The 15,615-nt window shown below is 43.0% G+C and overlaps 1 protein-coding gene across 1 annotated transcript in view; it reads left to right on the top strand.

Annotated features, from left to right (window-relative positions):
• Nucleotides 1–15,615, top strand: part of TRPM4 (transient receptor potential cation channel subfamily M member 4) — a 682,714-nt gene that overhangs the window by 523,252 nt on the left and 143,847 nt on the right. Inside the window, exon 17 of the mRNA XM_040327576.1 lies at nt 2,765–3,196. Within this exon, the coding sequence (XP_040183510.1) occupies nt 2,765–3,196 (432 nt within the window). The remainder of the gene's footprint in view (nt 1–2,764; nt 3,197–15,615) is intronic.

Below are 15,615 nucleotides of genomic sequence, written 5' to 3'. Positions count from 1 at the left end.
CTGCTGGGAGAACCTTTTTATTTGGGTGGAGTCAGGTGATCAGGGTTCTGTGCCACCTGGACGGCTTTCTGGGTGGATGTGTGTCATATTGCCCTGGGCTGCTAGGCCAGAAACCTAAGGCCTGTCCCAGGGACATCTGGCTGCTAGGCTATCAGAGCCTATCCAAAAGTAGTGAAGGGTTGGGACTCCGGGCTTGTATTCCAGCCAGAGATAACTGTTCTGCTGGCCGGGGAACCCATCATGGTCAGAGGTAGAGGGGATGCTATCGCCACAAAGGGACCATCCACCTTGCTGCTGGAGACCACAATGAGTGAGCTGAGGCCAGGACCAGAGGAGACTTCTGGCCAACCGGGGGACAGTGAAGAAGTGGGAAAGCATTAGCAAGTGCCAAGTCAGGGACCCAGTGGGACAGCAGAAGTGACGCTTGTGGAATGCCAAGCCAGGGACCAGGGGTGGACTGACAACTCATGGGGCCCCCGGGCAATAGGAGATTATGGGGCCCCCAGGCAATAGATTATGGGGCCACACAGTATACACACACACACATACAGTATACATACACAGTATACACACACAATATACACACACAATATATACACATACACACACACACTGAAAGGGTACTGGAGAGGCGGGGCAGCTATAATCTTGGGATTTAAAAAAAAAACAGATTTTTACATATTGTCCTTGGTATTACTGAGACTGACAAACCTGATGGGGGGCACCCTAATGGCATGGGGCCCTCGGGCAGTGCCCGAATGGTCAGAGCGCACCTGCCAGGGACCCAACGTGTCAGCAGGGGTGAAGCTTGAGGAGTATCTGAGTGCCAAGCCAGGGACCCAGCAGTGAAGTGGGGAGGGGGGCTTGAGGAATATACTAAAAGCTACATTGAAAGAGCTCAGAGGATCCAGTAGCTAGTGGATCTGAAGTCTAGTGAGAGAGACTGGGAGCTTTTTGAGTGAAGACCCACAGTAAGTGTGGGGTACAAAGAACTGTTCGTGTTGCAGATGGTTGAATACCTTTACTGTTAGTAACAGCTCCAAGATTGTTGCCATAGGAGATGGCATTCCTACATATACAGAAGTGGTGTGCGGTTGGAGGCCTTCACCTGTATAGCTGTCTGCCAATAACATTGCATCTTCCTAAGGGTGTCCTGGCCCTAATCCTCTCTCCCACAGTTCTGTTAAGAGACCATAAACCTCTTTGCATTCAAAAAGTGTCTGGCACCCACATGTTCACCTTGCATTACACCTACCATGCCTTGTAACCCACTCTACACTGAAGGATGCCAGCTGTCCTTAACTCTGGAGGTCACCATTGGACTTCTGGGGCCCCAGGACTTTGCTACATAATATATAATAAATAAGTAGAAGCAGAGGGGTACATGTAGTGCTGGTCCTGGTCCTCCAGTATAAATTACTTTTTAGCAATCAGCACAGTAACAACATCACTAAATCCCCCCCCCCCCACCCCCACCCACAAAAAAAATGTGGATGAGAATAGTGGTCAGAGACAGCAGTGCCTCTTACATAGCAGGTTTATAGCTATGAGCCTATAGGCACAGGAGTGCCTATGCACATTGACTTACCAGGAAGTGTAAATAGTGAATGGTAGGGGGCGCTAATTAATGTGTCAATGATTAAATTATTGGTTGTACCTATTATATATTCTGATAATAAATACTGTGAAAAAATAACAATAATATAAATGTCCAGTGAGGCAACCAGTGCCAAATAGGTGTAAAAATAAAATAAAGTCCCAATTAAGTGTCACAATGGACCAAACAAAGATGAATTGCTTCGGATCCAATGATAAAAAATTACATCCGCCAATAGATAGATCTTTCTGTACTTGGTGATGTCTCCACACCCAAATAGTGCTGCTTTTACTCCCCCACCATACTACTTTTAAGTACGACACCCGGAGTGCTCAAATAGTGGTAGTGAACTTACCAGATTCTGTGGACCTCTTTAATGAAAAAGATGGTCAGGACCGCTTGTGCAGGATAATGCCTGCATGCATATCATAAGACAGGAGTAGATTGTAAAGTCCTCTTTCCTCCGGTATATTAAAGATGGAACATGAAACAGAAAAACCCTTCCATAGTGCAACCTGATTTATTTAAAAGATTGAATAAAAAAACATAGACCATGGGATGTTGTGCATAGATCACGTGACCAGGCTACGCCGCCAACGTACGTTTCGTTGGATAATGTCTGTAGGGGGCGTTGCCATACGTACAGGGATGGGCTTTTTTTAATGTAAGCGCCCACTTAGCCTATGTTTTTTTTATTCAATCTTTGAAATAAATCAGGTTTAATCACAGTATTTATTATCAGAATATATAATGGGTACAACCAATAATTTAATCATTATTGACACATTAATTAGCGCCCCCTGCCATTCACTATTTACACAGATAGGAGTTATTCACTCCATCATATCAGGGGAGCAGCTTAAAATACAGTTTTTATATATTATTATTTTCACTTTTCACGTGTGTTTGACTATTAATCACAATATCATTGTTGGTGCGGAATCTACACAGCCCACAAATATCAGGAAGTGTACTGCTTTTTTTAAGGAGTAATTTGAGACGAAAGGTAAATCTTTCTGGGCAACACAATTAGTATTACTGGATATTCTCTGTAACAGAGCAAATCTTCACTTTTTGTGTTTAGGTCCACTCAGTGGACAAATTCCACACAAATTGGTTTCCTTTTTAACACTGTTGTTATAGATGACATCTTTAATTTCTTTTTAGGGAGGAAATAATGAGGGAAAAAAGTGAGCTTATGGAGTTGAAACCTGGCAAGGCAACTGACTTACACTCAGACGTCCCAGAAGTGGAACTCACTAAAGAGAAGCCCCGGCCTCAATGGATGAGGCGTTGGAAGCAGTTCTGGAGTGCCCCTGTCACTGCATTCTTTGGCAACGTAGTCATGTACTTTGCCTTTCTCTTCCTTTTCTCCTATGTGTTGCTCATGGACTTCAAAGAACCACCACCCATTGGTCCATCCACTGCAGAGATCATATTGTATTTCTGGGTTTTCACCATGGTGTGTGAAGAAATAAGACAAAGCTTCTTTGTGGGGTCAATGCCAGTGACACAGAAGGTTAAGCAGTACTTGCAGGATTCTTGGAATCATGTGGACATCACAGCCCTGTTACTTTTCATCATTGGCGTAATCTGCAGGTAAATCAGCATGGAAACATGGCATTGTAAAACTTTTTTTATGGTAAAGTGGATATTTCAAATTGCTCTGTCATTCAAAATCTATGCACTATAATTTTCCTAATGCAACCTATAGATTACAGGATAAATATCTGTTGCCTCAAATGATTTGGTGGGGAACTGCATGCTTGCTCTTCCCATACCTCAGAGGTCACCCTTACATTATTGCAAAACAGCAACAGATTCAACCCATCATTGTGCCTTAAGCCATTTAATATAGTTTACTAAAACAGCAAAGTACTTCAGAACTCCATAACGCATCAATAGCAGTGACAACTAAAAAGTATGTAGGTTAGTGATGAGCCGGGCGTGCCCAAGTTTGGTTCATGGTACGTTGGCGAACTTTACTGAAGTTCAGATGCTGCATCTGAACCCCCCATTAAGATCAACGGGTGCTGAATCCTGGAAATCTGTAATGGAAATTGTCTAGGCTAATAGGCAAGGAATTTTCAAACAAAGGGCATGGGGAGTACCCTGAGGGATATGTACCAATGCAAAAATAAAAATACCGTTTGGGGGTAGCAGCAGTTTTAATAATGCAAAATTATTTTAAATAACTATGCTTGGGGGATGTCTTGAACCTGTCTGTGAATAGTGCATTTGTATGATTTATACAAGCTATTACAGCAAAATGACATTTACAAAGGGGAAAAAAATGCAGTTTGAATTCCCAGTAAATATCCGTTTCTGGCTGCCTAGTGCTGTTTGTAAGCAATAAGCCATAGAATTCCTTCAACTATACCAGCAGACTCCTATCCTAGAATTCTAGTATAGAAAACAAAAAACAAGGAAAAAAACACAGCATTTGGACTTCCACCAAAAAATACAGTATACATTTTAAAAGGTAACCCCAGGCACCCCCCCCCCCAAGAAAATAAAGAATGGGGTCCCACCCAAAATCCATATAAGACTCCTATCTGAGCATTCAGTCTGTCAGGCCAGAAAACCAGGCCTGGGGGGAGACCAGCGTGCACTTTCCCCAATTCATATCAGGCACATGGGGAGGGCACCTTTCCAGGAACCCCCTCCTACACCCCACTATGAGATCTCCAACACTGCATTGCTTTTGGATCCCCTAACACTGCAAGGCTTTAAGATCCTCCAATAGTTACACAGGTTGAAAAAAAGACACAAGTCTAACTAGTTCAACCAATTGAATGAATAAATAGAAAACCTTCATATACACAATCCTTTCTTTTCTTTTTTTCTTCTCGCAGAATAAAATAACAAAATAGTACATATGTACATAATACAAAATGACAATGTTTACAGATCCAGAATACATAAGCTACATATGCATAACAAGCATAAATTTGATCATGTATGAGAAATTGGTGATAGATTTCTGGGCATTAAATCACAGTAATATAAGCATGTGAAAATAGAAGCAAGGGTTGGTAAGGAAAAAGTGTAAAGCTGAGTATTTTCTTTTAGATGATTGAGGGGGTTAACGAAAATAACATAAAATGGTGTGTAAATAATAAGGGGAGTGTGAATGGCCTAAGCATAATGATCAGAAGGACTATTTGACATTGTAATAAGAGTTCAACGATCTAACACATTAGGTCTATAGTTGGATAAAATATGCAAGACAATTACATTTGTTTGGTCTATAACATCAAAGTGTTAAGAGATTATTAGAATATTCAGGCAGAGGTGATCAAATACCACCAAAAGAAAGCTCTATTTGTGGGAAAAAAAAGGACGCCAATTTTGTTTGCGAGTCACATTGCACGACTGCGCAATTGTCAGTTAAAGCGACGCAGTGCCGAATCACAAAAACTGGCCAGGTCCTTTACCTGCATAATGGTCCGGGTCTTAAGTGGTTAAAGTATATAACCATTAAGATGACTTTGACTGTCAGTGTATAAAGATTTCCAGTGAGTGGGGATTAAAGGGGTTGTAAAGGTAAACATTTTTTTCCCTAAATAGCTTCCTTTACCTTAGTGCAGTCGTCCTTCACTTACCTCATCCTTCGATTTTGCTTTTAAATGTTTTTATTTCTTCTGAGAAATCATTACTTCCTGTTCTTGTGTCTGTAACTACACACAGTAATGCAACACTTTCTCCCTGGTTTTGAGAGAGCCTCTTGAGGGGGGAGGGGGCGAGGACGCTATCTACTTTGCAGATAGAGACAGGCGCTGTGTGTAAGTGGGCATCCTGACACTCCTGCTCGCCCCCTCAAGAGGCTTTCTTCACACCAGGCGGAAAGTGTCACATTACTGTGTGTAGTTACAGACAGAAGAACGGGAAGTGAGGATTTCTCAGAAGAAATAAGGACATTTAAAAACAAAATCAAAGGATGAGGTAAGTGGAGGACTGCACTAAGGTAAAGAAAGCTATTTAGGGAAAAAAATTATTTACCTTTACAACCCCTTTAAGGCTTTTGCTGAATTTAGCAGGTGTCTCGTCAGTGAGTTTTTGTATGGGTAGGGGTTTATATGTACCATATTTATCGGGGTATTGCGCGCTCCGGCGTTTAGCGCGCACCCCTAATGTGGACCCGCAATTCCTGTAAAAAAACATTTTGGTACTTACAGTTTTGGTGTCTTGCGCGGTGTCCATCGGCGGTCTTGTGGGGTCCGGCGTCCGTCTGCGGCTTCGGTGGTGTCCTCCCGGCTTCTCCCGGGCTGTCTCCCCGGCTTCTCCCGGGCTGTCTCCCCGTCGAATCGCCGCTTCCTGCGCTCAGTTTCAATGCCTGCGCCGACATATACCGAGTGCAGTACACTCGGCTATATTCGGCCAGGCTCGGCATCGCTCGTGCTTACGCTCTGTGACGTTTATGCATGAGCGCGAGCGAAGCCGAGCCTGGCCGAATGTACCCGAGTGTACTGCGTTCGGTATATGTCGGCGCAGGCATTCAAACTAGGCGCGGGAAGCGGTTATCAGCGTATATCGCGCACCCACGATTTTCCCTTTATTTTAAGGGGAACAAAGTGCGCGGTATACGCCGATAAATACGGTAGTAGGCAAGAAGCTGGATTCAGTTCCATTTTTGTTTCAGTGATATGGATAATCCATCTTTTTGACCTTTGGCGAAAATTCGGACAATGGAGTGCACGTCTACCACATATGTAAGGATATGCCTTTTTCTGAATGGCAGCGCCAACATATGTCAAAGGCTGAAGAAAACCAACTCATGATTTTAGGAGGAAGGCTTTTGTATGAGATTTGTATTTGTGTACTTGTGAGCAAAAACTCTGTTATTTGTTTGTTTAATTTTCTTTACCAAGCCTGTTTAATATTGGCATGATTCAGTACACTACTATCCTGTGTAAGCCATGAATATGATAATGTAGTTTTGCTAATGTTCGATTTTTTATTTTTTTTGTGACAAATTACTTCTAGAGAAGTAAGAGGTCTTCTAAAAGATTCCTTATGTTGCCTATTTTGAAGGAAGTCGTTTAATTGTATGTACAGACAGTAATTAAGATTGGTTCCCTTTTTAAGAGTTAAAGATTTTATTTTGCCTTTGTGGATGGAATGAAGGACAAGAAGAGGCATGTCTTGATCTATATGAGGGAATGCTTTGTTTTGTATGCCTGGAGGAAAATATGTTTTTTTTGCAATTCGTGAAAGAGTTCCAGGTGGAGTAGAGAGTTTGAGTTTAGATTAATTTGTGAAAAATGTTGTGTGGTGTTAGATGTTTATAGCAAAAAAAGAAATGGACAAAGGGTAAGAATACCCTGGGATTTTTAACCACTTAAGGACCGCCTAACACCGATATACATCGGCAGAATGGCACGGCTGGGCACAGGCACGTACACGTACGTCGCCTTTAAGAATGGCACATTTGAAGCTCCATGACCGCGGGACCCGCGGACCTGATCGCCGCCGGTGTCCCGCGATCGGTCACAGGAGCTGAAGAATGGGGAGAGGTGTGTGTAAACACACCTTCCCCGTTCATCACTGTGGTAATGTCAGTGATCGTCTGTTCCCTGATATAGGGAACGACTATCACTGACGTCACATGTCCAGCTCCGCCCCCCTACAGTTAGAAACACACATGAGAGCACCCTAAACCCCTTCAGCGCCCCCTAGTGGTTAACTCCTAAACTGCAATTGTCATTTTCACAGTAATCAGTGCAGTGTCCGCCATAATGTCGCAGTCACGAAAAAAATCGCTGATCACCGCCATTAGTAGTAAAAAAATAATTATTAATAAAAATGTCATAAAACTATCCCCTATTTTGTAAATGCTATAAATTTTGCGATTTATTTATTTTTATTTTTTATTTTTTTACACAAATAGGTATAGAATAAAAATAAGAATAAGGTATAGAATAAGTATCGGCCTAAACTGAAAAACAAATTATGTTTTTTTAATATCTTTTTTGGGGATATTTATTATAGCAAAAAGTAAAAAATATAGCATTTTTTTCAAAATTTAAAAAAATAAAAAGGGTGATCAAATACCACCAAAAGAAAGCTCTATTTGTGGGAAAAAAAGGATGACAATTTTGTTTGGGAGTCGCATCTCACGACCGCGCAATTGTCAGTTAAAGCTACGCAGTGCCGAATCGCAAAAACTGGCCGGGTCCTTTACCAGCATAATGGTCCGGGTCTTAAGTGGTTAAACAGTGTTCAATTGGTGAAATAAAAATACAAAAGTATTAAAAGTTTACATATTTATTTGAAAAGAGAAAAAACACACAAGCATTAATAAAAGAACCATCTATGTTGGGTACATGACATTTGGCCATACGTATAAACAGCTGCAATAAGATCACTCTACTAGTTTCGCTCGGATGAGCTTCTTCAGGAGTTTTTTGATGTTGGCGCAGGTCATACTAGAAAATTGCACAGAACAGACAAAATAACCACTTCAGCACCAGACCATTTTGCTGGTCAATGACCGGGCCACTTTTTGCTATTCGGCACAGCGTCACTTTAACTGACAATTGTGCGACGTGGCTCCCAAACAAAATTGACATCCTTTTTTTTTTTCCCCACAAATGGCTTTCTTTTTTGGTGGCATTTGATCACCTCCTGCAGTTTTTTATTTTTTGCGCTATAAACAAAAATAGTGACAATTTTGAAAAAAATGAATATTTTTTGCTATAATAAATATCCCTCAAAAATATATAAAAAAAAGTTTTCCTCAGTTTAGGCCAATACGTATTCTTCTACATATCTTTCGTAAAAAAATCGCAATAAGCCGACCTGCCGCCATAAAACTATGGTGGGCGGTCAGCAAGCAAATAATTGATGGACAGCAAGTTAGTTAGAAAAAACATAAGCATAATTCAAACAGTGATTACCAATATTTGTATTGGTAAAATAACCAAGGAATATACACAAATCAAAACATAATTTATTAAGTAATCATCACTGTTCATACTGAAGCAGAGTCTTACCATAGCAGCCAGTTTCAGCCCAAAACAAACAGGAGGTCATAAAGGGTTAATCACAGATGATCCTATAAATGGCACTAGATCCAGCCACCCAGATAATTCCACCCATTTAACTTTGAGCCATAGAAGGAAAAGCGCAGAGTAGAATAACCGTATACACCATTCTTTGAGACTATGCAATGTCACATCTGACCAACCCAGGGATGTTATTTATTGCCTTTATTATTTTGAAGACAAAAATGCTATTATGACCAAACTGCGGAGTACCCCTTACATTGGCTTTGATGGGGTCGTTAACATTTTCCCTGACCTCTCCCAGGAGACCCTTGACCAACGTAGAGCTCTAAAACCTCTTGTTGCCCAGCTGAGAGCAGATGGGGTCACCTACAGATGGGGCTTTCCCGCATGCCTGATCGCCACCAAAAATAGCCGCTCCTTCACACTTTCGGTTCCCTACCTTCTCGGTCCCCTTGGACCCCCAATGGCAAAAAACTCCATCTAAAAAGAGGTGCACTGCGACACCGTACTCCTCACAGAAAAACGGGTGAGATGTTCTCTGAGCATACCTATTTCCATCGCACTTACATCTGCCCCCAATTATTGTGGCTGTTGCATTACCACTACCTTCTTGTGACGCTTTTTTAGCTCGGGTCTCCCCGTAGTTATCTAATGCTTATTTGAGACCAATTCCGGTTCTGTTTTACCCTGTCTAATGTGTCTAAGACGAAATTGCACAGATAGAGACACTTTCCTTATCCAAGCAAAAGACATGGGAGAACGTTTCATACAAAAAGGATATGACAACTCCTTTATTAACCAAAAAATCGCAGAAGTGGCAACAATGGATAGACAAGTCCTCATGGGTGATAAACCTAAGAAAAGAACGCAGAAAGACCTAGCACCCATTATCTTTGACGTTACTTTGGACTTTCTCCCAAGATGCATCAACGCATCTCCTCCCTTTACTCAAATCCGTCTGCACAAATCCGTATCCTGGAACCCTTCTTGGCCACAATTGGACACCAACAGAAACATTCAAGGCATTCAGGTAGGAAATTAAATCCATAAATATGCAGCTTATGCTGATGACATTTAATTATTTTTTATCCAACAACCACGCATCTCACTCCCAAATTTAATATCGGCCTTCTCTGACTTCCAAACAATATCCAACTTGAAAATAAACTTGGCTAAATCTGAGATACTAAACATTAATATCCCTTCGACGACAAGCTGACCAATTGAAACCTCTTTTCCCCTTCCGTTGGGAACACGAGCATGAAATACCTGGGAATCTATCTCGCTCCCAGTCTCCATTCCCTCTTTAAATATAATTATATCCCCCTCTTGAACAATATTAGAGCGGACCTCAGGAAATGGTCTAACCTGTCCCACTCCTGGCTAGGTAAGGTAAATATAATCAAAATGAAGATCCTGCCCCGTATACTCATAATTTTCCAAATGATTCCTCTGGGTGTCCCCATAGGGTTTTTAACCTTACTCTAGACCATAATCTTCCGCTTTATTTGGAGAGGCAGCCACCCCAGAGTCTCCAGAGCAGTACTTTTCCGCTCGAAGTGCTCCGGGGAGTGAACTCCATTTAATCTCAAACCATATTACCAGGCTGTTGTGTTGTCACGTGTTGCAGATTGGAAATATGCCAATGCCTCTAAATTATGGATACAGTTGGAGTATACCTTATGTGGTTTGAATCTTTAACTGCCCTCAGAAATCTCTCTCAGAATGCCTCGCCCCTCACCACATCTCTGGACGTCTGGGATGCGCTACACACAACTTTCTTGGACATATGACTCCCCCCTGATGTCACCCCTACACCATAACCACTTTGTACCTGGCTCCATGGAACTGGGATTTAAATCTTGGGCACCAGAGGGCCCCCTTCTGCTTAATCATATTCTTCGATCAAACACCCTCAAGCCACTGTCTGAGATTCTGGGCTCAAAACCTATAATATTCATGAACAAATGTAGATATATACAGGTACAATGCTTCCCCCTAAACCTTGCCTCAGTCATTACGAGTATTCAGGATCTTGATGGAATTGAATCCCTGTTTGTGAGAGAAGGCCGGATAACAGACGCGCGTCTGCGCACAAGCACGGGCACAACAGTGTGTGCACAAAGAGGGACTTGTATTGGCGCATGTGCACGTATAGGCGCCAAGTAGCCTATTTAAACTGAACACTGACACATGAGAATTGCTGAGTGGTCTTTCAGCTAGTTCCTGTTTACCTGATCTGAACCAGTTTTCTGTATCCTGACCCAGCTTCGCCTGAACCTTCCCTTTGATCGCTGCCTGCCAACTTGTGACCCCGGCTTGTGCTTGACTCCTCTTCTGCTTGATGTTCCTGTACCTCACTGCCTGATTGGGCTTCCAGACATGCAACGCTATTACTGGGCGGTCCACCTTGCCCGAGTGGTCGATTTTGGAGGGTTTATGCCCGGTGTAAAAGCTTGGTGAACCTGGAACATCTGGTATTGAACGCTGCTTTACAAGAGACCCCTTGGCTCCCTAAAGATAATGCCTCGGCACGGCTTTGCTTCCTCCCCTGATAGGAGCTACCCTCCAGGCTTTTGATAGAGCATGTGCCAAGCATGCAGTATCCGCTAAAGTGTGCTCAATCACTCCAGTGCGAAACAACCCAGACTTCCCTCCAGGCCTAGCTGGGACCTTTCTAGCGGCTGAGTGGTCATATGAGGAGATGGCTGAACATTTTTTTTGTGGATGCCGATTCATGAGACTCAGAGCTTGCTGAGTTATCCAACGCAAAGGCCTTTCCCTTCTGGTTATACATTCAACTCCAACATTACATGGATGGTTTCACCAAATCCCCCACAGTGTTTGTGTCAACTCTGCTCCTAATCTTCCCCCCCAAAATCACGTGCTTTCAATGCTTTATGCTGCACTGTTTGAGAATCCATCAGATCCTTTCCGCACTGACCACACATTTTGGGAGATGCACTGGGTATCAAGTTAAATGAGGCTAGCTGGGAGCGCATCCATTTATATATCCATAAAGGGTCCTTGAATGTCTCAACCTAAGAAAATGGGTATAAACTGAAGATGCAGTGGTACAGAATTCCAGATTTGATTCACAAATTTGCTCCTTCGGCACCTGATTGTTGGGGATGTGGCAAAGAGACAGGCACCCTCCTATACATTTGGTGGGAGTGCCCAATAATCCAGTCTTATTGGCGTAAGGTTCAGGATATGATACTGGTGGTTTTATCGCTTCCACTGGAGTTTTCTCCAGCCCAGTAACTTCTGCATCACTCCAAGATGTCTAAAAAGCGCTACTACAAATCGGTTGCTATGCATATGATCAATGTTGCAAGGTTGTGTGTCCCAGTAGACTGGAGATCCACGGACCTTCCCTCAATGAAGGAGTGGCTTTGGCGTATTGACCACATTGCTGAGATAGAGGAGCTTATCCATATCACTCTCTGCAAAGTTTCCAAATACTCTGATATATGGTCGCCCTTGACAATCTTTCGAGGTTCACGCTCATATCAAGATTTGCACCAGTCTGCCAATTAATATCTGATCACACCAACATGACTGAAAAAAGTGATAGGCATCCTTTCACAACATTTAGACATTATATCCATACACTTGGCTATGGTGAATGGAGAGGGCAGTTGGTGGTGTCCCCACCCCCTCCCCATCCTTTACATCCTACTTCCTGCTTCTCTCCTCCTTTTCTTCTCTTTCTCCTTTTTTTCCCCTCCCACAGCAGCTTTCTTATTACCAATAACTGGCGCAAGGTATTAACCTTTTCCCATCGCTTTGGTTCTTCTTATTAGAACATAATACTTAAGCAGCCATGGATGTTTGATTTCATGAAAGAACGGAAAATTAACATTGAGTGTTTCCAGCAGGCTCCCAGTCCTAATATGTTTAGAAAGGGGTTTCAAACAACTCCAACATGATATGGAAAAGCAAATTAGGCTGTGGTGGGACAATGCTTCATTTGAGATGTGTGTGTGTGTGTGTGTGTGTGTGTGTGTATATAGGGAAGAATCTTACACCTAGGAGACTGTGATGGGATGTGAGTCCCAATGATGGTATTGAAGACTTTGGTACCATTCATCTAATAATCCTGTTTTTTAATTATTGTGAGCAAAAGCTCATGCAATTGATGATTAGAAGAAAAGCTAAAAATATAGCTTTGGAAACATAAATAGCAGAGTTTAAAGAAAAAATTGAGCCATTCATGGGAATCAATGATTATTTTGACAAAGCACAAAAGTTACAATTATCCAAGTATGATGGTGAAATCAAACAAAAAAAACTTAAAAAATACCAAAGGGACATACAAGATTTTGAAGAGGACAAGGTATATAAATGTATACAGTGATATAGGGGGCACGAATTGTGATGCCAATGTGAATGGTCAAATAACCTTAAGTGTTCATACTGTAAATCACAAAATAAATTTACATATATACAGACAGGAAATTAAGCAAATTGTGATCAAAGTCCATAAACATCCAACAACGGAAATCTTGTAACTGTGATATCTTCCAATAAGTATGTGATCCTTCACCAAAACTGGGAAATCGACACTCAAAGTGAACAGATATGTTCACTTACGCCAGATGTTCTAGAAAAAAATAGGTAAGACATATTATTACCAATCTAAACAATAATACATATCTAGACTGACAATACTACATATCTAAACAAACATGAGTTGCAGGGTTACAGAAAATGCATATACGGGTAATTGATTAATCATTCCACAAAAAACAATTGAGATCTAACTCAATATTCATACCATGTGGTTGCATTGTCCTCAATCTATAAACCCACTTGGTTTCATTTTTAGAGATGTCTCTCTTCATGTGTGCCTCTCCAATACTTAGAAATCTTATCTATTCCATAGAAAGTGCAAATTGTAGGATCACTGTAACGGATTATGGACTATTCTGCCTGGACATTGATAATAACTGCAGGACTTGTTACAGTTGGATTTACCACATTGTATTCTGAGCTCAAAGGGTTAATCAAGCAAAGGACTCTTCACTGTTGAATGCTAATAGTCCCTTTGCATAGCTAATTGACTCTCCGTTGTTTAGTTAATCCCTTCAGAATACGGAGGCTGTTATGTGTGAGTGTATAATTGTTTTAAAGGTTAATTGAATTCTATTGTCTGATCAAGTTAAGGAGCCAAAACGGCTAGCGGCTGATTGGCTCAAGGGAGTGTCATTGTTTCAAAGTGTGTGTATTGAAGTCCCCACTGGGGGGGGGGGGAGTGTCATTTGTTTCTGTACAGTTGTAACCAGATATAAGGAGGAAAAATGTGGCAAATAAAGTGAGTCTGCTTGACCCCTCAAACGTAGCCCGTCTCGTTTCTTGGAAGGGCGTTCGATGGGATATACCGGCGGTACTTGCATATCACATTTTGCCAGGGAAAAGGACGTCTCCAACGGCTGAGACCCTCACACCAGTGGGTAGCCGTTACATTGGTTGGCAGCAGCGGGATGGTCCTTTTATCCAAAGAGCAAGTGCTGAATGGAGTCGTAGTACGCCAGGCTGAAAAGATCCACACTGAAAGATTTATTAGAGAGTCGTGGTAGGAGCGCCAGCAACAGACCACGGAGGGAGCTGATAGCTGAACTGCTGGAGCTGGACGAAATGGATGGATCCATGGAAGGAACTGAGCCCCTTGCACCTGTCAGCAAAGAAGATGTAATTACTGGGATTGTACAGCGGAGATTATCCTTGTATCCAGAAACGTCCGTGGAACTAATCAACCAGCTGTTCCGGGAAGCAAGGGAGGAGATACAAACGAAGAGGGGACAAGAACTGGAACTGGTAAGAGCAAGACAGCCCATTACACATGCAGTTCCTACCCCCCCACCTGCTGCTACAGGAAAGAAAATACAGTTTACTGCATTTAAAGCTTTTGTAGAAAGTGAGGAGGAAATCGATGGATATTTGGCGGACTTTGAGAGGCAGTGCTCACTACACCAGGTACCACCAGACCAATGGGTCACTATTTTGTCGGGGAAATTGTCGGGCAAAGCCAATGAAGCCTTTCGGGCTCTCGCTCCAGAGGATATTTTACAATATCAGCAAGTTAAAAAGGCGCTGCTAACCCGATATGCCGTAACGCCAGAAGCCTACCGCCGGCGCTTCCGGGAGTCCAAGAAGATGGCTGTGGACTCCCACATGGAATGGGCCAACCAGTTACAAAGGGTGGCATCCCTTTGGGTCCAAGGGTGCAAGGCCAACACCGGGGAGGAAGTATTGCAGCTGTTCCTAATGGAACATTTCTTCCAAGACCTGGCCGCAGACATACAAGACTGGGTACGAGATCGCCGTCCCGCTAACTTAAACGAGGCGGCTCGGCTAGCAGATGAGTACGCGGAAACAAGGAAAGTAAGCCAGGGTACTATGCGGCTGGCTCAGAAGGTAGAACCGCGTACTCCCACCGTCACCCCACGCCCAGAGTTTCGGGCTCCAGTCCCACCATGTCCTCAGGAGCCTAGCAACTACCCCCGGGATTCGCCTAGGGTGACGTGCCATCACTGCAGCGACACGGGACATATTGCTCGTTATTGCCCTTTGAGAGCTACAAATAACAATTGGAGACGCACAACACCCAACACAGAGGTCACTCCATCACGTCCCTCTGCGGCCCACTGCCTGGAGACCGAGGGGGGCCCTGAGGAATGTCTGGGAATTTGGTATGGGGCAGACCCAATACAAGCTGCCTCTCCGGATAACCGTCAGCATCACTGTCAGGAGGTACGAGTGAATGGACAAGTAGCACAAGGCCTAAGAGATTCCGGGACTACTATCACTCTGATTCAAAAACATCTGGTAAAGCCAGAGAACGTGTCCACTCGCACAGTTGCCGTCCGGGTCGCAGGGGGTGCTGTATTTCGCGTACCCACCACCCGGGTGCACTTAGACTGGGGAGCCGGGTCAGGAAAGACCACAGTTGGTATCATGGACAACCTACCTGCCGAGGTGGTGCTGGGCAACGACATTGGCCCT

The sequence above is a fragment of the Rana temporaria genome, chromosome 10, assembly GCF_905171775.1.
Source record: "Rana temporaria chromosome 10, aRanTem1.1, whole genome shotgun sequence".
Taxonomy (NCBI): domain Eukaryota; kingdom Metazoa; phylum Chordata; class Amphibia; order Anura; family Ranidae; genus Rana; species Rana temporaria.
This window is presented reverse-complemented; position numbering and strand designations above follow the sequence as displayed.